Raw genomic sequence first — 25244 nt, 5'->3', positions numbered from 1 at the left:
AGTTAAGAGACAAATCATGCAGCTGCTCCATAGATGCTGAATAATGAAACAACTCCAGGAAACTATGGGAGCAAAACCTGTAATAAACTTACATTTTTTTGATTGACAGTTGTAAAACATATTAAAATCACAATTATTTGGGGTAATATCTCAAAACAATTTCACTAATCTCACAGTCATTTAGGAACTTAATCCCTGTGGACCAACCAACAAAATTTCATTTGATAATAATATCAGTTTAAAGTGTAATGCTGTTATTTCCATCTTAGGGGGCCATTTAGAAACCACTCATGTGACTTCTTGTTGTGGAATGAAGACATAAGATGCTCAGATGTTTATTAGTTACCTAAATATTACTGACAACAGCATGAGTTAAATGGCAGCTAATCACATCTACTACTATTATTATTTCAATATTCAGGAATATCATGATTTGAGAAGTCTTCATGGCACAAGTGTGAAACCCAGTGGACACACAAGGGACTGCAAGATGACAGCACATCATTTAAAATAAAACATTTTTTTTACAATGTTGCTGCATTTTCACTTTCACAATAGGAGGCCTAAACACACCGAGCTTGTCCATTCATCCAGCAGTACAATTGTATTTAGTGTGTAGGGTTTCTACATTTATCTGACAGAAAGGAGGGGAGTTATACATGGGCTTATATGCCTAAATTATAGCTCACAGAGTTAGTTAATGGATCCCATATATTTAGACAAAAGCTTTATCATTAGATAAGGCTCTCTTCAGTGTCCAGTCCTCCACAGACAACAGCCGAACAAACTCCTCTTCCAAAAGGAGATGGCTGCACCTGCCTGTTACTTGGATATAGTTGTCCAAAGCAGGCTAAGCCACATGTTAACACCAGTAATTTGCAAGGCTTTCATTTGCCATCATTGTCTGCAGTCATTTTCAGGGGTCTGACTGAATTCACAAATGTTTTATTGTCACTCTTTCTTTGGTCCGTAGTTCAGGGTTGTTGTCTTTTTTCCAGTTCTTCCACTTGAACCATTTCCTTTCCTTTCAGTTCAGTCCTCAAGTCTGCAATTTCTTTTGCACTACAGAGAGAGGCATAATACATACAGTCTGTGTGAGAAAATATTCATTTACATTAACCCTTCATCATGAACATTACAACTGACACATTATCTTTTATTTCATAGCTGGGGCTGTTTCTGTGTTCACCTGAGGGGAATGAGAATGATTCCACACGTCAGGTTGAGCTGCTGAAGGATGGCGGGAAGGCTCGGTGTGGAAAACTGAAGAGAAACACAGATGAGATTAAGTATAACACCACCAGAAATGCATGTGGGCAGGTGTATAAACTTGCTTGCATCATCTGCACAAACCTTTGGAGGTGGAATACAGGCACTAGGTGTGTTACTGTAGATGTGGTTGATGGCTTTCTGAAGGATCACAGCCTGCTGAGTGAGGCTCTGCAGGTACTCTGAGCTTTCCTTCACACTGCCATGGTTCTCTCCAACCTACATGTGTGTAACAATAAAGGCTCTCGGTTAAAATTATGAGCATATGACATAAATATACCAACAGCAAACATGGTATCCGAGCAATTTTAAGCCCACCTGGCTCGTATATATTGAATAAGCCTCTTTCTCGTGTTGCAGAGCTGATCGAAACTCTCCTTTACTCTCGTACACAGTGGCGAGCAGATGATGACTGCACAGAAGACAGACACAGAGAGGCAGAGAGGTAATGTAAAGTTTTATATAAAGGAAATGAAAGACGGGAGCAGTATATGGACAGGATGATCACGGAAATGTATGTAATTTTCTCAGATTGTCTGTGAGCATAATGTGTTGCAGTTCGTGTTTTTTTTGTGTGTGTAAAAGTACAAGAAAACAGAGGAACATGACAACAAACGTTCTTACCTGTGTGCATGCTTCAGTGATGTGGCACCGTGGTATTTTGAAGTTGAAATTAAGGCATTCTGCAGGAACTTCAGGGAAAGCTCATACTCCATCAGTCCATGAAGTACTAGACCAAGCATACTCTGAAGTAGTGGAGGATAACAGGGATATTAACACATGTGGAGCACAGGTATGTTTACACTGTGTACTTGAACATTTTGTTTGTTTATTTGTAAAAAATATCATTCATAAAGTTTCACCCTGCATTCCTCTGGTGTCAGAATAATCAGAAAAAAATGTTCCAACTGTAGAAATTCATGTGAACACCCTCACAAATCATAACAACGTCATATATGCAAAAAGATGGCAGACAAAACTAAATGTTCAGTTGATGGTATAAAACTTTTTATTAATTTACATATTGCATGTCAATTTTTTGTTCACATGTAATTTGTATTGTGGTATTACTGTATAAAGCTTCAAACTGTTATCAACATGTTGTTTAAATGTTCTGAGTAATAAAAAACAACATATCTTCTTTGTACAACAAAGAAACAACAAACAATTAAGAAAAATACTGTTAATCTTTATTCTGTTTTCAGTGTACATTTGAGTTGCACAGTAAAAATCATTTTACTTACCTTGATTACAAAAAGTTCCCATTTGTTCCTTCTTGTGTCTTGTTTTTTGGGGGTTTTTTTGGGTTGAGTAGCTGTTAGTTATACTTATTTATGATTATTATGACTTTCATAATCAACTATATCCTTACCATAGTACACTGAATAAACCTACCTTTAATGTCTAAAATGTATAGATCACATTTAGATTTTAGTTCAAAACAAAGCACAAAGACAGAAAGCAACACTTTGCTGGTGAGGTCACACTTACATCCAGCAACGCGACTTGTGGATGGTCCTCTCCACTCACCAGCAGGGTGAGGTACCGAGCACGATACAGCAGCTGAAGGGAGGTCGAATGCCGGCCTCCAGCAAAGCAGTACAAGGCCAGGTAAGTCTAAATCACAGATGGGAGAATACTTCCATGTGAGCTATAATATAACATGAATAGGATTAACGTGTCTAACAATCTGTCTGTGGATAAATGAGAAGATAAAGGAACTCACATAGTCTTGTATGGTCTGTGGATGGTCTATACCTTGTATTCTCTCACTACTCATAACAGCCTTTTCCTGGTGGCTGAGGGCCTGTGACATGTGGAGAAATGATGGAAACAATACTCAATGAAAGCTCACAAATTGTTCTGGATGATGATTCATAAGTCTGGAGCCAGGCTAAGTAAAAGGTCATGGTAGAAATTGAACTGTAATGAATATTTACATCTGCATATTCTCCCAGGATGTAGCAGATGCGTCCCAGCAGACGCAGGCACATGCACACGTCCTCATGCAGAACCCCACACACGCTGCTGAACAGAGTCAGGGCCTGGCTAATGAGTTCGTAACCCTCTTTGAGAAGACCTAAAAGCAAACATAAAATCCACAGATGAGCCTTGAATGTACAAAGATTATAAACATGTGCTCCTGACATGACGAACACTGAATTCAGATGAGGAAGTTATGTTTTCTTTTCTCCTTCCTAAACATGAATTTAAAATGCAAAAAACACCAAATTATTTACAATTGTTCCAAATGGGGACAATACAATGCCTATTTATGTTGTCAGTTGCTTAGCAACCGTGTTTTACATCAAAAATATGAACTTCTGAGTTTTACTTGAAGGCACCAGAAATATCATTATGTGAGACATTTTTAGCTCTATGACATTTTTGTGTATCAGGTGACATTATGCTGCATAATGTTTAATGCTGTGTATTGATGCTTGTAGGCAAGGGTGTAGGCTTTGTGTCAATACTTACTTTCAATACATCCTTATGGTACCTGTGTTACTCTTAAGGATATAATGTTGTGCTCCATAGCACATCAGCAGGGCAGATACTTTTCCATATGGGCCCTCCAGTTAATTGTGAGTCAGTATAAAAACACACAGGCAACTCTGCCATGTTAGGCGAAAAGTAATTATATACTGTGTATGTGTTTGTATCTCACCCTGCTGCACTGCCACCTCTGCGAGTCGCACAAGCTGTGTGGCATCAGTTGCTGTAGGTTTGAGATGTTTGACCACAGGGAACATGTTGACAACATCTTCTTCACCAAACACCGGCCTGTGTCTGGACTCAAACACATACTCCCTCAGCTGCACCTATAGACACAGAGAAAAGGAAGTTGTGTTTTATAGCTGCTTGTTGGACTTCAGCAACCAAAACTCTTGCAGTAAATTCATAGGTGAACGTATTATGGAGAGAAGAGAGACAGATGTCTGACCTGGATGCCTGTCTTGATGGCAATCTCTCTCAGTAGGGAGATCCTCTGAAGGCTGTACTTTTCTATCACTTCATCTATACTTTCACTGAACACAGAGAGGATAGCAGTGTAAAATCTTGTAGCACATATCCAACCAAACACACACACATGCACAAACACATTCACACACACCTATCTATTGTGTAGTGGTAATAATCTCCAGCCTCAGTCCTGATCCGGCCCCACAGCTCACTGGGGGTCAGTCTAGCCCACACACTGTCTGTCAATGAGGCGACTCGACTCCCGTGGCTCCGCCGCCGTCGGCTCCTGCGGCGAGAGAGCAGCTCATCTGAGCAGGAGTCGGGGAAACAGGAGGACGAGCTCAGGAGGCAGTTTAGGAAGTGACTGACGGCAGCAGAGAAAGCTGCAGGTTCCACATCCTGGGAGAAAATAAAATATTGATATTAGAAAATGTAGGCTAGACTACTAAATGTTATGGTAATATTTGACTTGTTATTGAGCTCTTTACCTGTAGGTAGGTCCTGAAGATGTGTTTTGCACTCCTAATGATGACTTCACTGATGGAAATTCTCTGTGTAGGGAACATCTGATGTGTCATGTGATTCAGCATCCTCACAGACAGTTAACATCCTTTAAAAGTATACAATTAGCCACTAACTCAGAGGCCAAGTTCACTTATCATTGTGAGATCCAGCTCAACACAAGTTACAGGTTGTGCTTTTCTGAAAGTCCAAGATGCACACCACAGAGAATCTGAATAAAAAAAGGTTGGTTTTGGTGTTCTTCACACTGTAAACTTTCCAAAAAATATACAGTTCATCAACTCCCTAAAGATAAAGAACAAAGGTTGCAATCAGGACATTATGAACCCGACTACAGCAGCCCACAGTCTGCATTTCTTGTTCTTTTTATTTACTGTTCAGTTCACTGGAAATATTAATAATGATGTGGCCTACAGGGTTTATTTTTAGTGGTTTGCTGGTATTCTTTTATAGCTTAATTTCCTCGTCTACCGAACATTTGAGTAGTGTACCTCAAGGGTAGAAGGACAGGAAAACAATTGTGCAACTGACTGTTATAATAATAACATCTACAGTATATCCTCATCTTCTGCCTGGAACTAAAGAACTGCTGCTAACGTCAGGCTACATTTATAAATATCTTACTCAGTCCTACACCAGAAAAAGATTGTCATTCAAGTGATGTGAAATCTTAACAATGTAAAAGTAAACTCAAGAGCAAGAGGTATGCAGCTACGATGACTTTACATACAAGTCATATGGTTAATAAAAGCAGGTACCTGTATGTGGCTGAGTCTATCTCTCTCCTCGACCCTGTCCAGCTCCCTCAGTAAGGTGCCCAGATATCGTACGTTCACACCCTGCTGGTGTAGCACTGAGGTCAGGGTTGCTCCATCCATCGGCACAACTATTTGGTCAAGACAGTCCCTCAGCTGCCACACACACATACACACACACAGGAGCAGAACTGTAGCTATCATCTTAAACTTATTGCACATGCCAGATGTGACCATTACTGCTCCACACAAAGACTCACCACTGCTGGAATCTGATTGGACAGTAGAAAAGCAGCCGCATCCCACAACAACTGTCTCTGCCTCTGAACCTCCTCGACACACTCAGAGAGGAAACGAACACCTGCAGCAAAGACAGACCCACAGTCAAATCTGATTAAAAAATAAAACCTTTATATATACATACATGGTCGTGTGTGTGCGCACAAGTGTGTTCAGTACCTGGAGAGCAAACATCAGGATTAAAGCGGATGTCAAAGCAGGAGTCACTCACTGATCCAACAGCCTCACAAGCTTTCATAGTCACACTTCTTCTTTGAAGTTCTGCAAAAGTAAAATATGAATGCATTATTAATCAAACAATCCTCACCATTTTACTTCCCCTCAGTTGGTAGTTAACGATGAACATTTGCACATTTTCAGGGTCTGTTAGGTTTGATGTAAGTTTATTATTTGACTGACTGAATTCTTTACTAGCACATAAAAAGCAAACATTACCAACAACAAAACAATATCGGTAATAACAGAATATACAAGGGAGGCAAAAAGCTTTAAAAGTCTCTCTTAATTTTGACAATCAAGTATAAGAAACTTTAACTGAATACAATTTGGAATAAGTCATTATTCTTTAACAAAAAGTCACATACTGATAAGAAAATAATATCTAGTATAGTAAAAAAAATTGTTCTATAATCTTGAATATTAATTTGAAATCAGCAGGTGGAGTTTGTCTTTATGTTGTGGTGTAGTTCTTCAAATCAACTTCTCTGCTTTTAAGCCAGCAGGAATAACACATCCTTACAGTGCTTACAAAAATGTAATATTTGAATATTTGTATTCCAAGATGAGCAAATTCTATCTGCTGATAAAGATCATGCAATGTGACTGAAAGCTCCAGAACCACTACTAAATGGACCGTGTGAGTAGTTTGTTTCCCCACCTTTTGCTTCCAAGTCAAATATAAACTTGTGATATTACATATACTATAATTGTACCTACTCAGTCTGTTTCTCAGCCTAATTTCTCTTTGCAGTAACACGATTTCCCCTGGTTTATTAATATGTTTTATCATTTCACTTCATTTAGCTGCTCTTATTCACCCATGTCAGCACCGGCTGTGGCTGTATCTCCAGTTCTCGTCTCTTCACTTTGCTCCGTGGCTTTATCTTGTTCTTCTGGTTGGATGAGCCCCTGGGACACCATCTTGATACTGAGTTCATTCCTGCAACAGAAAACACAAGATAAGGGGGATAACAAACTTAATTTCTGAAGCTCAGTTTATCCTGTTAATTGAATAGATACATGGTGGCTGCATTCGTGTTCAAACATTCAGCAAATGGTTCCACATCTCCTCTTCCTCACCTGTGCTGGACAAAGGCCTCTATCAGCTCTGGTCTCAGGCTGGCCAGCCCATGAGGATGTCGCCGTGGGTAACCAAAGCTCTGACACTCTTTCGGCACCTCCATCCTCTCCTCTGTCTCTGAGTGCTGGAAGTTAAGGTCGGGGGGGAAGGTCCGGAGAAGGTCTAAGATGTAGGCTCTTCCGTCATTACCCAGGATGCCTTTGGTCTCGATGCCAGAGCAAAGCTCCACTGGGCTGTCACTGTGGTCGAGCACCCAGTGGCGCTGGATTCTTAGTGGTTTACTGGTTTTATCCAGAAGCTCAAGAAACCTGAAATAATATTGAGAAAATGAAAGGTTGCATGTTTTAACTCATAGTTAAAGGTCCAGTGTGTAGGATTTAGGGGGATAAATTGACAAAATATAATATAATATAATAAGTCTGTTTTCTTTCGTGTATAATCCCCTGAAAATAAGAATCATTGTGTTTTCATTACCTCAGAACAAGCTGTTTATATCTACATAGGAGCAAGTTCTCATCCATGGAGTACACCATGTTTCTACAGTAGCCCAGAACAGACAAACCAAACACCGACTGTACCGCCATTCTCGTTATCGTGTTTTCGTGTAGGCCAGCGTAGTTAGCAAGGTTAAAAACCTCCTGGGCAATGAACACCGAAGGAACTCCAGCCGGGAATACACGTTTGGCACACGGGAGAAGTTTCAGCTGGTTGCAATCATGGACTGTAAAAATAATGGCCGTAGCCAATGTGACATCACCCGTTTGTTTCTGGACCCCAGTTTTGAGGCTTCAAGTTCAGTATTTCATCTGTTTCCATCTTGGGTGACCATATTTGGATAAGAGGCTGGCATTGTGGAGGAGCGAGGGGTGGATCTGACTGAGAATCTGAGGACTATCAGCAGACAGCCTGTCACTCACTGTCACAGCCAACCCTTAATAATTCATAACATTAAGACTTAATAAAAAGTAAACAGGTAAGTTATATAAAAATGTAACCCCCTGTACAGTTGTCATGAACGGAGAAATTACATTTTGTACCAGGCTTATGTCAGCTGTAAAGTTGGGAATTTTTAACATAGGTGTCTATGAGGATTAAATCCGTCTGGAGCCAGCCTCAAGTGGCCGTTCAAAGAACTGCAGTTTTTGGCACTTCAGTGAAAGCTTCATTTTTCAGCTCAAGAGGCTGCCACTTTGTTGCAAGCTGCAATCCTCACCGCTAGATGCCACTAAATCCTACAAACTGCTCCTTTAATCATGTTCTTAATTCCAAAAATATGACTTTATTGTTTTTTTGTGTGTTTGTGTGTGTTACCTAGGGTGTGTAAACACAGTTTTTCCATAGTCATTAGAGCCGTAGACGACACTCTGGTCCTGATTTTTCTCCAGTATCCCTGGAACGATTGTCTGAGCGATAACACGGATGCCACGATAATCTACGACAGCTGTTCCAAGTGTGTGAAGCCCCTCTATGTCCACAGATGCGTATGCCTGTAGCAAAGCAACAGTAATTTTGTTTTAATGTTAAGAGCATGAGGGGATGGATTAATTTATTTTAAAGTGGAAATATATAGGAAGAAAGTAGTCCATGCAACTGCAGGTGAAACTTTTTTTTGGTGTATGACTGTTTAATATTTCTTTCCTTTTAAAATCGACACAACTGTGCCTTTGCAGAAGTACTGAAATGAATACTGTCCTTTCTAGGATAAATATACAGGACACATGACACAGTCACTACTCCTGCAGGTGGTGTTGTGTGGATCTACCTGCGCTCCCCTCAGGTCACAGATGGCCGCAGCGTGAGCAGCAGTGTTGCCCCCTAGTGGGAGGTAGTGCTCAGATATGTCGAACCCCAGGCTGAAGAACAGGTTGTTCCAGATGAACATCTGCATGTGAGGTGCCTCCCCTGGGTTTAATGGCATGACGTTACCGTCGACAACAGCTACAGCACCTCGTGTTGCAGCGGCAACAAAGTCACTGTTGGTCTGAATGGAGGGATCAAAATCTTGGTTAAGACAGTTTCTCTTCCTTGATTTTATTATAAACGCAACAAAATCTAATCCCAGAGCAAGAGGAAATAATCTAACAGTTATTTTTATTAAAAAGATGAACAGCACAGAGGAAATATAGAAGGACAAGAGCTCTTATACACCTGTACTGCTGTTTCAGGGAAGATCTCACATTCACAAGTGTGTTTCTCTGACCATTAATCAGAGCAAGACTTTGAAAGAAGATGTTAAAAAAATCTTTGGCGTCACCTTGAATATGCTCCTCTCTCTGTGCAGCCGCTCCTGAAGGGAGGTCCTGGGGAGTTCCCTGCATCCCTGCAGCTCCTCATTCCAATCCCGACTCTGTGATCACAACACAGAACATCATCATCCTCAGATGCACTATGAAACATTTGTTTTTGTGTTTATGTGTGTACATGCATCTGCCATAAGTTCTGCACTTTACAGCATTGTTCTATTTCTCAGCATTTCCAAATGTAGCCTGTTTCCCCTATTTTATGTCTGCAACCTGCCCAGCTGTGTGCTCGTCCTGGCCCATGCGACTGGTGTGTGTCTCCTCCGCTCTGACACAGTCAAGGGTGTGATCTCCCTGACGAGCGATCCAGGTGAACACCTGGAAAGGTGCAGCGATTCGCTCATAAGGGTGCTGCTGAACTCTGGTTCACAGAAAGTGACAGAAAACATTTTTCTGTTAGTGAGGTTAGAACAGATGTGAGGATTTCTGTTTTACTTTAATGAAAGTGTTTCACGTTACTGTCTAACAGAGCCTCATGTAAACTCTGGAAATATAAATGACTGCCATTGATATGAGCAGTGTCACATCATGTCACTTGTTCTTGTATTGCATGAAGTTTCCAGCTTGACTACAGACAGTTTGCCCACCTCTTCTTCTGCAGGGCACTGAAGTTTTTCCTGAAAGCAGGGCTGACTTGACTCAGCAGCTCAACAAGAGAGTGGCAGAGGATTTTGGGAGCTGCAGGTTTAGGATTGAAGTTGAAGGCAGTTGACCTGAAACAGTCAGAGAAGATGTTAAATCCAGGTAAGTCTTTACTGTCCTCGGTTGGTTTACTGCTGTCTGGGGTCGATGTTGCTCTTAAATACTTTCGTAGTTGTGGGACTTTGAGTCCACAGCCATGCTAGCAGCTCTGTGAGGCTGTACTCAGCTAAATGCTAGAAGGTTTTCATACTTTTTGTGGCCAAGTTACAAGTTACAAGGCACACCTGAATTTATAATTGTGCACAATAGCTTTTGTAATGTGTGTTATCACTCTTATTATGGCTTAAATTGAATTTAATTTAGCTAGAATTTGCCTCTTTATTAGAAAATGGGTGCGCACAACATGCTGATACAGTCAATTAAAAATTCACTCAGAACTTTTTGTATATAGGCAGTTGAATATTGGAATAACAGGCTAATGTGTGGTTATCACAAAATCCCACAGCACACCTGGATCGGCATTGAGGCACACCATTTGGGAACCACTTATTTAGATACTTCAGTCTGACAAAAGTAGTAGACTGACTGACCAACACTGGAGCAACGCTGCTAGCATGGCTAAAAACTCTTCACTTTTCATAGCTTAGCAAACGTACAAATGGCTGAACAGTTTAACACTCACTGGTTGAGGTAGAAACCACGTGTAGAGGATGTAATGTTGAGCTCTCTGTCCTCCACAGTCAGGACATTGAGGTACATTAAGTCCCCGTGCATCTTCCTGTTTCCTGGAGGAGGGTTCCAGCTGCTCATTGTTAAAACCCGCAGGCACTGTAATGGCTGCAATGACACTTTCATTAAGTCCCACTGTCGCTTCACTGTAACTGAATACTTTATTGAATCTTAACGAGTCATAGTTGCAAACACAATATCTGATCTCTCACCTTCCAGTCATCTCTGAGTGGCTGTAGGGGAGTAAGTGGTCGTTCCTTACATGCAGGGAGGATGTATTCTGGAGGGCTGCAGTCAACAGACTCCTTTTCAGAAGCTTGCCTGTTCCCCACGCTGTCACAGTCTGCAGGGATGAATATGGAGGTGAAAGGGCTGTCTGAACTCTCAGACAAAACCCTGATGTAAGGAGGTAATGAGAGAGCAATATTACCTTTGTCTCCTCTGGTAAAAAAGGTGAGGTAAGAGAGTGAGCTGCAATTGACTCCATTGAATGCATCTGCAGGGTCAAGACTCCTCAGTAGATCACGAACATGTCTGAGATGAAGACGAGCATCACGCACTGTGTAAGCATCTGCAACAACATCAGAACACCTGCTTATAATGTGTTTCATCCAATCTCACACAAGATGAATGGAAGGACTTTTCTTGTTGCATTTCATGAAAGACGACGAACAAATCAATACATATATAGACAATGTAAGACGAAACACTGCAGCATAAAGTGACTCAAGTGAAGAAGAACTTATCATGTAATTATAAGATCATATGATACCAAATGAGTTCTCAAAATCAGTGATACTCTCATGCCATGCAATTCAATATAGTGAGTATCATTCCTTCATTTCACATATTTCTAATTTGTGTCTTTCAGTATATTATTCAATATCATTTAACCATGGAAAATTAACAATACATAATGTCTAAGTATTGCATTTTTTTTTTTCACAAAATGCAGCTGCAAGTGACTGAAACATTTTAAGTGAGGTTTAAAGTGAGTGATGCATTCAAAAGACATGATTCTTAGTTGGTGGTGATATTTATTATAGCAAAGTTAAACTGTGGTTTGGCTGTGTGGAGTCACAAATGATGTTGTAAACCTTTCTGGATGATGTTAGTTTCACCACAGCCTGCTGATCTGAGCCTGGGCAGTTTTGAGACATAAAGAGAGAGCATCTGTCTGACACAGTGGTGGACTCAGGCTGTCTGAGGCTCAGGGGCAAAAAACAATAGAGAAGGCCCCAACTGTATGCAGCGTGGCACCAATATGCATAAAGTTTTCTAGCATGTAGGGCAGCCTATAGACCAAATCACAATGTTTGTTTACAGTAACTTCAGGGTAGAAAATCCCCACATCACGTACAAAAATTGAAACAGTGCTGAGCAAATGCTGCCTGAATTGGTATGTTTTTAGCCACCTAAAAAAAATCAAAATCAGTTTAAGTGTAGGCTACACTAGGCCTATATCTAGAATATTTTCACCACTTCACCTTACTTTACTTCAATTTCACAGATAAGAAACAATAAATTATGACGACAATAAAGCCTCCACAAAAATAGCATTTTAAGTCTTGTTGTCCGCTCGTCGCTAGGCTAATTTATACAATGTAAAATGCCATAGGCTTGTGATAATAACGTTAGCATGCTGTATTTGTTTGGAAAACGTTTTTAGTGTGACAGTTGTTTTGTCTGTGAACCTTGTGAGTTGTAATGGACCCAAATTATGTACTGTTACCTTTGTTATATGTTGCTGTTGTCCCTGGTTTTATATGAGAAGAGGAAAAGATCGCTAGCTGCTAGGCTAATTTATACAATGTAAAATGCCACAGGCTGGCGCTAATAACGTTAGCATGTTGTATTTGTTTGGAAAACGTGTTTTTAGTGTAAGACAGTTGTTGTGACTGTTGTCACAGTGATTCAGTCTATATGGCACTGCATCAGATTTTAGGCCAACCTAGAGGGCACTTAATGTAGTTTTAGCTACTAGGGCATTCAAGAGGGCACTTCTGCAACCAGTCCACCAGTGGTCTGACACCTGATAACAGTTTAGATGAGAGGTCTACATATTTCAGACTAAAAAGGGCCTTCCTATCAGGTTCCAGATGTGAGGTCAGAATGAAGTCAGAGGCCAACAATGTCACCCTTTGAAGTAAACTACAGACTTAATTATCACAAAAAGATTGTCTATAAAGGAGAAAGAAAAGAAAGAGGCAGTTACCCTCCACCACCTTGATCAGTGCTCCATCCTGGATGCCCTGGATGGAGTGTAAATCTGTGAGGTTGTCAAGTGTGGTGCCCCCCACCTGGAGGGAGAAGCATGTGCGGTGGCAGGTTATCTCGTGCTCCATCAGCACCTGGTGTAGCTCCGCCACCACCATCTGGCCTGAAACCTGAGAGAGGAGGATTGGAGTGATTTAGAAAGACGTGAAGTTACAGTGTGTTACAGTGTCTGTAAGAAAATAATGACAGTAGCACAGCAGAACCTGCAGCTCAAAACTTTCTGTTCCAGGAGGCTGAATTCTGACAGTTAGGTTTGTCTCTTGGAGATCAACGATGTCATGGATGCTGAGTTGTTTCCTTTTATCAGCATCAGACGGCTGATCATCCCCAGGGCTTTCTTCAGTTTGACTTGGAGGCGCTGTTGACAACAGAGGAGACAAAATAAAGGTGTGGGGATGAAAACTGGCTGCTTGTTTGGAGGATAATGTTTCCCAGAATTGAAATTATAAGGGAGATTGGAAAATAAGCTATTATTATATTTTAATGTAGTATAATCGGGTTATAATAAAATGTTAAGAAGAAAAGGGAAAATAATAAAAGCATATTACAAAATGACAATTTGATAAAGAAAACGGGGTTGCTGTTAATCAAAAGGTAACTTTTGTATTTTTCAATCTGAACCATATTTTCCCATGTTTTTGTGTCTACCTGACTGAGGGGAACAACAGTCTTTGAAACTGGTCCATTTTTGAGCGATAGGGCAGCACGTTACGTTAATGTTAATGTGCAGTTGCGTACCACCAATTTACATCCACTAAATGTGTTTGTTTTTGCCACTGACAGGCTCAGATTCTTATTAAAAGTGTGTTGACAACATTATGGAAGTAAGAGAAAGAGCCTTTTTGTTTAACCAGAAACAGCCAAGCTATCACCAGAGCCCCACCAGACTCCATTTAAAAAACAGCGATTTTATCATTGTAAAACACACTTGATTCAGAGTTGACAGAAACAAAATAAAACTAACAAAAAACCTCTTGGCTCATCTTTCCACTGTTTTATCGATCACTTATTCAGGTTTGGTTGAAATAAATCCTTAATTCACCCAGTTAGATGTGACAATGTGCTGGCTCTATACATGTTAAAATGACTGTTTATTTAAATGGAGTCTGGTGGGTTTGGCAACAGCGCTTTCAGAGCTGTTTCTGGGGAAACAAAAAAGGATCTTACTGTTTAATAAAAAGGTCTATCTCTGTAGGGATCATTTCCATAATGTTGTCAGACACTTAGAATAATACTCTGGGCCTTTCAGTGACAAAAGCAAGCACTTTTATTCAATGTAAATTGATAGTGCGCACATGCCCAGAGTGGTGACATTGCAGAATGTTCTGCTCAATAATGGACCAACTTCAAAGATTTTCGTTTCCATTAGTCATTTAGACACAATAGAATGGGAAAATAGGGTCCAGGTGGAAAAATTCCAAAGTTACCCTTCAAATGGAAAACAAAAAATGCTGAAATTTAAATGCTCAAATTGGAAGCTTAAATGTAGCCTAGGTGCTTGAAATGAAATATGTAATTGAATAGGAAATGAAAACATGTATACAAAAAGGAAAAATTAAGAAATTATGGTACAGTTTCCTTTAAATTTTCCATTTTTCACCCTCCTTTTGGAATTGGCCCTTTTCCCTCTAGTAGGCTATTTAACATTTGGCTTCTCACCTTTCTTTTTCACAACACCAATTTGTCATTTACAAGTCCAATTTCATTTTCCATCAAAATTATGTTCTGAATATCTGAAATAAAATATTGTAATAGCTTATAAGAGTTTTGCCATTTTCTCTTTAAATTTTAATTCTGGGTGAAATTATCCTTCATAATGTAATTATCCACCAATCACAGTACATAAACAGAGAAAAGACAAGCAAAGATAAACACAATCAAATAAAATCACACACCTTTGTCAAGTGGTGCTGCCAGAAACAGCCCATCAACTAAAAACAAGGTTGCTAGCTTCTCTTCCTCCTCCACCTGTGGTGGAGCTGGCTTGTTGTCGTCCTCCTCCCTCTTTGCTGGGTCCTGACATTGAATATGATCTGCATTTAAAATGGATTTCTCTGCAGTCTGGTCTGCGCGGTCCCCAGAGAGATTTGTTGTTTTTGTTTCCTTTTCATGTACACTCTGTCCCATCTGTTCATTATCCTGATTACTCTGTTGTGCCAGGTCTGCATGACACTCAGCAGGGTTAAAGTTCTCCACAACTTCAGTGTTGCTGCTGTATTTTGTCGACTGAACGTCCTTCTCTGACTCATCCATATTGTTGTTGTGTTCAGCCGGCATCACTGAGGTGCACTCTGATTCAATGATTTGTTCTTTGTCTTTAACACTCTCTTGTGTCGGCTCTGTCCAGGAAAAGTCTGTATTTACCTGAGCAGCAACAATATCTTGTTGTAACCTAAATACATTCTCTTCATCTGTGTTTGACTTTTCTTTTTTTCCTGTTTGAAATGTATGCTTTGTTGAAGTGGGGGTCAGATCCTCATGGATGTGATGCTGTTTCAGTTCTTCCTGTTCAGCTTCCTTGCCTATGTCTCCGAAGGCCCATTTGTTTTTCTCTGCCTGTCTCTCCTCCTTCCCTCGCACCTCAACAAAAACGTCCATGTCAGCCCAGCTTCCAGAGTCTATCCATCTCTGTTGTTTCTCTGAAGCATCTGAGTGCCTCTCATGTGATGTTTGTGCCTCCAAGAACACATCCAACTGTCTCAGTATTTCATGTTCTTCCACAAGCATCTCGTTTGCAGTGTCAGTGTTTGTTAGAGCGTTTACTTCTCTCTCCACCGTCTCATTACTACACATTTGATTTTGAGCCTGAACCTCTGCCTGTGATTCTGTCTGAGTCTGCACCCCCTTTCCGATCTGTGTCTCCACTACTTCGGTCTGTGTCTCAACTTCAGAAAACCCCCTGTTTCTCCACCTGCTGCTCCTCTCTTGTCCATCATCTCCCGGCTCATCCACCCTCACCACCTCCTCCTCCTCAGACACCAGCAGACACACCATCGGCTCCACCAGAGTCACGTCCCCTCCCAAGTTGCTGCTTAGGATGATGTCAGGAAACAGGAAGTGCTCTGGTTCGAGGGCTGGGTTTGTCACCCCGGTGGAGACGGTTAACAGATCATCCTCCAAGTCGTCCGGCAGGCTCAGCGATTCACATTCGCTCTCCTCGCTGGAGAGCAGAGGGGATCTTTCCGCCTCACCCTGGACCGGTGTATCCTTACACTTGAAGAAGTTTGACAGTGTGTAGCAGCACTGGACTATGTTTCCCATGATGCCTTTGTGCACCAAACAGCAATAGAACTGTGCAGGTGGCCTGAGGGAGAAAAGAAGCACAGTTATACAGCTCCAGTGAGAAAAGAGTATTAAGAAAAAAACTTTAAGATTGGTAAAATAAGATTGTCAGTTTTGCCAAATGATTTCCAATAAAATTTTGTTTTTCAGCATGACGTTAATTAACTTGTTAAACCTTAAAGGAAAACTTCATCCCCCAAATGACCATTTGTATATCAATTCATAGACTGTACAAATAATGGATGCAGTCTCTGTGACGTCACCCTTAAGTTTCTAAAGAGCCTTTTTGAAGCTCAGGGGGAGACTTCTGGCGGTTGTCATCTTGGCAGTGCCTGACCCTACCTAACCTCCACCTAATCACAAAATAGGCAAAGAGGTGGCGCGTGGGTGAAGCTGAGGCAGGCAGTGCTCCAGACACCAATGTATGTTATATTGTAGACCAAAACGTCAAAGTCTCTTAAGCTTGTGTTAACCACAGACCTTTTTTCAGTCATCGAACCAAAAACAGAATCAAGAAAGTATTGACTTTAAGATGAGGGAACCAGGAGTGCTAAAGTGCTAACTCATTTCCGGGTTTTCAGACTCACTTCTGGGGCACTCTATGAAGCCTGGTTGCTGAAGCATACCCACCTAGCTTGAAGCTAGCTAAGGCTAACAAGGTAGACTAAGAAGCTAGGCTATGTGCTACTCTCACAGACTGTATAAAAAAGTGTTGAATTCACCTAAGTCACATATGACATCACAAAAACAAATAAAACAAATACTTCCAATATAGACTGTGTTACAAACATAACGCTACTTAGCACAACTTCTCCTGAAATGCAGGTGTATCATTATAAAGTTTGTTTTCATGGGGACTTGCAGGCCAACAGGTAAGTTAACATTAAACCTTTAAACAAGGCTGAAGAATGACAACCACACCACTGAGTACAAAAATACCACTTTACCTTTATTTATGAATCACAATATTTGAAACACATCTTGGGTTGAGGTTGGTTATAGCAGGGCAGTCCTGGGTATCAGGGATGAAACTAAGCTGAAGGCGTCATTCATTGATTTTAAACACTTCCCCATTAACAGTCTCAGGCACAGACAAGTAGCGCTGCTTATGCAAAAGTGTTTTAAATAGTAATGTTTTAGTAAAAATGCATGTGTTTGACAAGTACAGAGCATACAGCTGAATAAATGAGACGTGGGTTATAATGCACGAGTTGTGTGAGAGTTTGTAAACACACATTCTGATATAATTTTTCTGTTTGTTAAACTCAGACCCCTATGACTTCAATATAACAAGAATTTTCCCTTTTTTGGGGGATTTTTGGTTCACCATGACGGCATGAGAAAAAAACAAAGTAGGCCTATTCTTCACAAATTTAACGTCACATGAAATGAGTAATTGATTTACAAATGGTCATTTAGGGGGTGAAGTGTTCCTTTAAATGCATGATTAGTTTGAATTAAGCTGCTAATTATAAACTACAAAAGGCTTTGTCACTGTCACATGTGCGTGTCTGTTTGTGTGGCATGTGTGAATGCAAGCAGATAAGAGCCTTAGACAACAGCTGATGACCGTAAGATTATAAAGTGTTCCTGTAGAGGTGTCACCTTACTGAGGAAAGGACTGGAAACTAAATCACATCAGATGGACTCTGGAATGATGTTGGATATGTGGAAATCCTGGAACACAGATGAAAGGGAACACTGAGCAAATTTTTAGAGTATAAAAATGCCTATAAGTTACAGTTATTTGGCTATATAAATAAAAACAGCAGGGTAGTCTGAATAGACTCAATTTTAATGTCTTGAATCATAATTGGAGTTTATATAAAAGTAACACACCTTATTGAAGCTCCTGGGAACACAAAGGTGCAGCAGGAAACGCATGTAGCTCAAACAACAGAAGCATAAAACAGCATCAATATGACATCAATGTAATCAATCTATGGGCCCTACCAGCCAGTGTGGAGAGAGGAAGAGGCTGTCAGTCTGTGTCATCTTCTCCAGACTCTTCTGCTGTCCATCCTGCTGAAATCACAGAGCTTAGTTCCCCAGTCTTTCCTCTACAGCAGGAAGCTCCTCTGTCTTTGCTGCGAAACCACATTACACAAACTGTGTGTCAGTGCATGTGTGAGTCTGCCCTTCATGGGTGGAGAGTAGCTGTGAGAGGAGCATGCAGGCCCTTCTGTTCACACACACATGCACATCCACACACCTAGTACCCATCCAAGTCCAGAAGAGGGCAACCTCCCTGCCGTTCATGATGTAACTTCCTGTATTGAGACTGGTCCATGCACTCTCTATCAACCTTGAATGTGAGCATGTGCAGGAGGTGTATAAATAGCAGCAGCAGGAGGTCTGGCGCCTCTTTAATATTATGAAAACTATACATGGGGCATGACACAGCAAACCTCTCCCCAAACACAAAGTCCAGGAAACAGCCCTCCAGTTCTCTGTCTCCCTTTCTCTGCACACACTTTTAGGCATGAGATCTCCAAATGCAGCTCTGTGGTTGCCATGGCAGCGCTGCAGAGAGACATTAACATTCGGAGCACAGTCTCCAAGACAACTGTGGGAACATTCTAGAATGGGACGTTTGCTAGGAGACAAGTTACACGTGTACCGTTACACTGACCACCAAATGTGAGTGATGCAGTGGTTTGTGGTTGAAAGGTTCAGCCCTGTGTTGTGCAATAACAATAAATTAATCCTGATTTCTTTTTTTCTGTCATTCAATATAATTTCCTGTTCAATTATCAACTCACATTAGAGACTGTTCATTATTTATGAACACTAAGCACTGGGGAGGGACTTATGTTTTTTATTTTGGTTTAGGGGAGGGGCATACAAATTCAAATGGTTGTTCTGAGTATAGTTTTTTGTAAGCTGACCCAGAAGTTGGTACCACTGTGGTTCCCTACAGGATTTCCCACTGGATTTTAGATTATTGTGGCAAACAAACGTTACTAATACTTACACGTTTTGTTAGGGAAGATAGTCTCCTCAGATTAACACCACTTTTATCATTTTTGAAGCCTAAATGCAATCACCGTAAGTGAAAACCTAACGTTAGGCTATCAATGAACAACACCATTGTCACATGATTTAATGTTGACACCACAGCTGTAAAGGTGTGGTCAGCATGATGCCGTTCCGTAGTCTCATTTAGCCACTTGTTCGCAACCACTGTATTTAAGACACATAAAAACTTAAAAATTCACGAGTGACGTATTCTTTTGTGTATCTATTTTACCACTGATTTTTAAAAGAACAAGCGTTCGGGGTTGTTGTCTTTAACTTGACATAATTACACCATTTATTATAGCCAGAAGATGTAAAAACAGAAATTATTGTTGTATATTCAAATTTCCGACAGTCCTTGGACACAACATGTGCGCCGAACGCTCCTGTCAGAGAAAAAAAGACCAAATCTGAGCTTAAAAGAGGCAGACTGAGCAAAGTAGTCCAGACTTCCCTCTCCACAGCAACGCTTCCCAGCTCCTCCTGGGGGACCCCAAGGTGTTCCCAGGCCAGACGAGGTATCCCGGAGCCTCCTACCAGTGGGACATGCTGGAACACCTCTTACGGGAGGCACCTCCCTTTATTTTAAGTCTCGTTTAAAAAAAAAAAAAACCATTAGCACAAACTAACCAGCATGTACGACAGAGTGAAAAACTGAGGCTTTTTTCAACTTTTAACTTTCAAACATTCAAGGGTAAGTTTTAAAAATCTAATAAGTAATTTACGGTGGAGGGATGATCATGCATTTTTTTCTTGCAGTCACTCAGGGAGGCTCAAGGAAAAATATTTGTAGCTTTGGAGAGCAGTCACACACCAGTACCCTCCCCCCTCTGATGAGTAAAGAACAGTCCCTCACCAATTAATTTGTTTCATTTATTCACCGTATCATTTCAACTTTCATCTTATGCCACCACATTTGATCACAGGAATACTAATGGCCCATGTTAATACTAAAACAATAATAATTAGCCTACAGCTTTATTTGGCCTTGTGTTTGTGCATTCACCATGCTGTGGCATATTGCAAATAAACCTGTATAGTATAAAAGATGCAGATTGCAGATGATGGACAGTCAGACTGTGACTCATCACAATCTTCCTGCACACCACCTCAGAGTCCTCTGAACTCTGCACCCCCTCTCTCTTTTAATATTTCATTCGGTCAACTGTAGAAGCAGGAAATTTAGTGATACATGTATTTTTGTACTCTATGCGTAGGTGTTTTCCTTCCTTTTACTTCTTTGGCACCTTCAGCAGTGCACACAGATCTGGTTATATTTTAAGCCCAGTCAAGGTTTGGTTGTACTGCCACCCAGTGTAGGACTTGACATGAAGGCTTGTGAGCAGATCCAGGAGAGGACTGTGAACCATCCTGACAGAGTGATACTGATATTTAATACTGGGTAATATTTGTATTATGTACAGTTAAAGGTAGATTATTCTCTTGATTAATCAATGAATTGTTTGATCTACAAAACACCAGCAAATTGTCAAAAATGTCTGTCACAAATGTGTCCAAAGTGTCCAAACCCTAAAGACATTCAATCTGTGAGGATAAAAAAGACACAACAGAGGCAAATTCTCACATCAGAGAAGCTGTAGACAGAGAATATCTGGTGTTTTTGCTTAAATAATAACTTGAATGACTGATTTATTGATTGCTGATTATATTTCTGTTCATTACTATTGTTTTGGCTCATGTATAATTTAAGTAATAATTTTAAGAAGTAGGGTATTGATACAAAAAAAAATACATTATATCATCTTTGTAATAGGCCTTATTTACAGCAGATATTTTGACTCTTGATATTCATTGTAGGAAAAGCACATGTAAATATTACAATTAAAGGAGCTGTGTGTGATATTTAGGGCATATCTATAATTCAGAGTCTGAGCCGGGATTGTCTGCACATGGCTCTCAACATGGAGGTGGCTAGCAGCTAATGGTGCTAACAGCACAAACAGTGCTAACAACTGCAACAGTGGTGACAGAGCTTATGTTAACTTGAGGAGGAAATGGAGGGTGGGAGTGATGCTTCCTCAATGACACTGTGGGTTGGGATGGTATTATCAGCTGTAACCACCGTATGAGCGCAGTGCAGATCGGTGGCGATTAGCTAGCCAGTGGGACACACACACACAGGGACTAACATGCACTAACATACAAGCACTACTGACTTCATTCTCTGCTCAGGACACCATTACTCCACTATATCTTTCCATAGTGGTTTGCTTCTATATTAATGGTCTGAATGTCGTATTGTGACAAGCTTACTGGGACACTTGAACAGAGCCATTGTTCATGTTATTGGTGCTTTTACTACAATGACAGTATCTGCTGTGATGAAGACCTACTAAAAACTTTTTTCAAACGTTGAAAAGAGACCACAAGACACCAGAGATACTGCTCTGCCATCATCAGGCACATTGCATGAATTTAATAAAGTGCAAATCATACAAAATGTCCCTAAACCTTCTGGAGTGACTGCCTGAACCTGGAATGCAGCTAGTGCAGTGAAAAAGCAGGTTGCCACCAAGTTAAGCAGCACGGTGTAGGTGTTGACAGACCCAGAGGCATGGCTACTAATTACAGGCAAAAGCCGTGATCAACAGTGTTAAAATCAAAAGGCATCCCTATGAAACAGTATCACTATTCAGTCTTCATTTCTTTACATTCTCACAGTACATGTCGTACCATCAATGTGAAGGAATCAGTTAATATGCTGTTGTGTATAGGTTTGATCACATTCTTGTGCAACTATCTCTAAATCTCTAACTTTACTTTCTGAAATCTACAGACAATCACGAGGTTACATCTCTCTCATCTTAAGCTTTTTCTAGCATAACTGCATCAGTTGATCTTGGCCGAGACCTGCTGGAAGACAACTTTCTCTTTTTCATCTTCATCACAGAGCGGTTTCTCCCTCTCCTGCTCCCATGTCCACCCTCCTGTGCACCCTGCTGTCCTCTATATCCTCCCACTCATCCTCCATCCCCTCCTCATCCTGCATTCTGATTGGTTTGTTCAAGCGAAGGAGGCGGTATCTGAGCGGCACCAAGAAGAGGGCAGGGTCAGGCATGGGGTGTGGCCTCTGTGGTGATGTCACTCTCTCCTGCGGGACGCAAGCTCTGACCCTCTCCTCCCTCACGCTGACACGCCTCCTATGCCTCGCCTCTGGTTGGCTGGGAGAGGCTGGAGGAGGTGGAGACAGAAGCCAGTCTGAGCCCTCCTCTTCATAATCTTCATCCTCCTCACCTTCTTCATCCTCATCATCCTCTTCTTCCTCCTTTCCTCTGGATGCCACCTCTCCCTCTGCACCAGCCTCTGTGCTCGGCCGTTGCTGAAACAGTTTTAAGCGTGCAGTGTGGAGCTCGTGGCAGAGGGTCGTGGTGGTGACATTTTGGCGTTGCAGCTCACGACTCAGCAGCGTGATCTTGTGGCTGCGGCGTTTCAGTTCCTCCAGGAAATGTCGTTCCTCATCCCTCAGGCTCCTTCCTAGTGCTGATGCCCGTGCCCGGCCGGCCCGCAGCTCCCCACGTGCAGCGACCATCATGCACTGCTGGTCCTCTAGGAGACGCTCTACAGCCTCACAGCGTGCTGCCAGCTCTGCTTCCTCCTCTGAGAAACATAAACACATACAGTATGGACTGAAGTGTATACAAACACAGAAAATACAGACATAGTGTTGAGATTATTGTATCCATGAGGGTTTGTCATTCTGTCTTTCTATGCTCCATATCTGTGCTCTTGTACTTGCTTTCTTACTCAGTGCAACCTGCCTGGATAAATAAATCATACACAATTTTTGCTCTTACCAAGGACTGGCTGGACTAGATTTGCAACGTTGTAGGAAGCAGTGCTTTGAATTCCCTATCTCTGAACAGTATTTTGGAGCTGCATAGCTATTCAGTAATACTGGCAGGAGGTAACACAGATAGATTACAGAATTGACTGTTCTTCCTCTACAATTTATTTCAGAAATATTATCGCTAATTTATCAGTACAAGACAAAAATCTATTATTAGCAGCCAGCAAGAAAGCTGTAACATGAAAATGGTTACAGATCAAACCTCCAACAAAGTCTGACTGGTTAGATATTGTGATGTATGTTCAAAGTATGGAGTGAATCATTTTTTTGTTACATCTACGGGCTTATACATCCTTAAAATGCTGAGAAAATGGAGTGTGTTTGTGAACTCGAGATGATTAATGATTCTTTACTGTATGAATCTGCACGTATTTCTACCGTAATGTTTGCATGAGTGCACAGGTGACTAGCCATTTGTTCTATTATGTTTTAGTTCTATCTTTGTTTTAAAAAGGTTAATGTCACTTTACTGTAATAATGTTGCCTCATCACTGTCCCCCCTTCTCTCATGTAGTCCTTGTGAATCCCCAGTCCTCCTCTGCACAGCTTTCCTGCTTTCCTTTCCATAACTCCCACATATTGTATCACCTTCACTCCTTATCAGCCGTGACTTGCAATGTCTTACCTTCTGTGCTTCTGTCAGGAAACCTGGAGTCCAGCTCACAGCTCAGCTCTGCAGCCAGGAGGAGTAGAAGCACAGCGTGCAGACAGACAGAAAAAGTTAAGACAGGGTGACAGACAGACAGGGGGTCAAGTGATTTAGTGACAGTAGATAGATGAAGAGCAGCAGGTCACCGGTACACTGACCATGACAGCGCCTCTTCAGGTGTGTGATCTCCAGCTGCAGACCGGTCAGCATGGCCAGGTGCTCCTGCTTCAGGAAGGCGATGCCTCTCTCCACACTGGCCACCTGCTGCTCCAGCCTCCCAGCATCCATGGCTGCACCCCCACACAACCTGCACACACGCAGGTAGCTGGATGTGTTAGGATGGGGGATTTGTCAGAACAGATGTTAAGTGTCCCGATTTCAGCTCTGACATAGAGCTGGATATTATGTGTCAGTTGCACGTTACACAAATAACATCCCTTTAATTTATCAACCTGCTACTATGCGGCTAAGTATTATATGTTACTGTGATTTTCTGCAACATATAAGATATGCATACAATATCGTATTTGATCTTATTCGGTTTGATTTCTCGCCAATAAAAGCTTTCTGGTATCTGCACCATTGCTCACTACAGTGCTCGGTGTCTACCTGTAACTGTGCAATGATCACTCTGACCGTGGCCTACCGTGATACTGAAGCGGTATCCTATTCAAAGCGTCTCTCATGGATCCTCGTATCGCCCTGCTATCTCTGTCCTTGATGCAGCAGAGATGGAGAAAACAAAAGACCCGTGCAAAAAAAAAAAAAACCTTCCGCGTGCAAAACGGCACTTTGTGAGTGTTCCCAGGTGAGCTGCTTCACAGCTGCAGCAGGCCGACGTTTTTCTTACAGTGTGAATGAATCCTGCTGCAGTCTGAGCCGAAATAACCTCCTCATAACCTTCTGGTTGTACGTGCAGTGCGGTGCGGTGCCGCTGCTGTACTCACAACAAAGCAGCCCGGTATGAGGGGTGATCAGTGCCACAGAGCAGGAGGAGGAGGAGCTCCATGGAAGTGATGCTGACAGCCAACAAGAAAGGATTCATTGAAGAAAAAAAAAGCTAAGATGACTGCGAGTTAAAGTGTCATCCCACTTTTGGGCTACAATGTGTATTAAGATTGTATTTTTTGTCTTTTGGAAAAGCTTATTGTGCTCTTGTGTGTAGGATTTAGTGGCAACTGTGGTTGCAGAACTGAAACCTCTCCCATGCCAAACGCATAGAAGAACTAAGGTGGGCAATGCAAAAACGCAAACGACCCTATAGAGCCAGTGTTTGGTTTGTCTGTTCTGGGCTACTGTAGAAACACGAAGGGCTGCGATCACATGGCCAATGCACTGATGGGTGTAAAAAATATAGAGGTAAGCAGTC

The 25244-nt window shown here is 41.4% G+C and overlaps 2 protein-coding genes across 3 annotated transcripts; both read right to left on the bottom strand.

Annotated features, from left to right (window-relative positions):
• Positions 1-942: 942 nt before the first annotated feature.
• On the bottom strand, positions 943-18459 carry LOC126387868 (clustered mitochondria protein homolog). The gene is made up of 31 exons (XM_050040604.1): positions 18294-18459; positions 17951-18017; positions 15435-16362; positions 14954-15395; positions 13262-13416; positions 12997-13168; positions 11212-11352; positions 10994-11124; positions 10735-10889; positions 9998-10123; positions 9624-9771; positions 9365-9457; positions 8873-9091; positions 8422-8597; positions 7110-7418; positions 6848-6969; positions 5970-6071; positions 5771-5871; positions 5514-5666; positions 4722-4784; positions 4385-4632; positions 4214-4298; positions 3938-4091; positions 3210-3349; positions 2996-3076; positions 2761-2886; positions 1894-2015; positions 1588-1681; positions 1354-1488; positions 1190-1263; positions 943-1062 (listed from the first exon to the last, which is right to left on the bottom strand). The coding sequence occupies exons 3-31, from the start codon at positions 16317-16319 to the stop codon at positions 975-977; spliced, it is 5040 nt and encodes a 1679-aa protein (XP_049896561.1). The 5' UTR covers positions 16320-16362; positions 17951-18017; positions 18294-18459; the 3' UTR covers positions 943-974.
• A 3300-nt stretch (positions 18460-21759) lies between these two features.
• Positions 21760-24816, bottom strand: ccdc92bb (coiled-coil domain containing 92Bb). Of its 2 annotated transcripts, none has more exons than XM_050040477.1 (4): positions 24522-24816; positions 24034-24200; positions 23852-23899; positions 21760-22976 (listed from the first exon to the last, which is right to left on the bottom strand). In XM_050040477.1, the coding sequence occupies exons 2-4, from the start codon at positions 24161-24163 to the stop codon at positions 22264-22266; spliced, it is 891 nt and encodes a 296-aa protein (XP_049896434.1). In that variant the 5' UTR covers positions 24164-24200; positions 24522-24816; the 3' UTR covers positions 21760-22263. The 2 variants fall into 2 exon arrangements, with proteins under 2 accessions (XP_049896434.1, XP_049896433.1); XM_050040476.1 differs by having other exon boundaries at positions 24034-24182.
• Between the last annotated feature and the right edge of the window lie 428 nt (positions 24817-25244).

The sequence above is a fragment of the Epinephelus moara genome, chromosome 3 (assembly GCF_006386435.1).
Source record: "Epinephelus moara isolate mb chromosome 3, YSFRI_EMoa_1.0, whole genome shotgun sequence".
Classification (NCBI taxonomy): domain Eukaryota; kingdom Metazoa; phylum Chordata; class Actinopteri; order Perciformes; family Serranidae; genus Epinephelus; species Epinephelus moara.
This window is presented reverse-complemented; position numbering and strand designations above follow the sequence as displayed.

Coding starts and splice junctions, on each gene's coding strand:
- LOC126387868 (XM_050040604.1), bottom strand. CDS start 16,319: ATGGGAAACATAGTCCAGTGCTGCTACACACTGTCAAACTTCTTCAAG. Junction 5,872..5,969: donor TCCTGATGTTTGCTCTCCAG/GTACTGAACACA, acceptor TCTTTGCTGCAG/GTGTTCGTTTCCTCTCTGAG. Junction 4,092..4,213: donor CCATCAAGACAGGCATCCAG/GTCAGACATCTG, acceptor CTGTGTCTATAG/GTGCAGCTGAGGGAGTATGT.
- ccdc92bb (XM_050040477.1), bottom strand. CDS start 24,163: ATGGATGCTGGGAGGCTGGAGCAGCAGGTGGCCAGTGTGGAGAGAGGC. Junction 23,900..24,033: donor CCTGAAGAGGCGCTGTCATG/GTCAGTGTACCG, acceptor TCCTGGCTGCAG/AGCTGAGCTGTGAGCTGGAC. Junction 22,977..23,851: donor TCCTGACAGAAGCACAGAAG/GTAAGACATTGC, acceptor TATGTTTCTCAG/AGGAGGAAGCAGAGCTGGCA.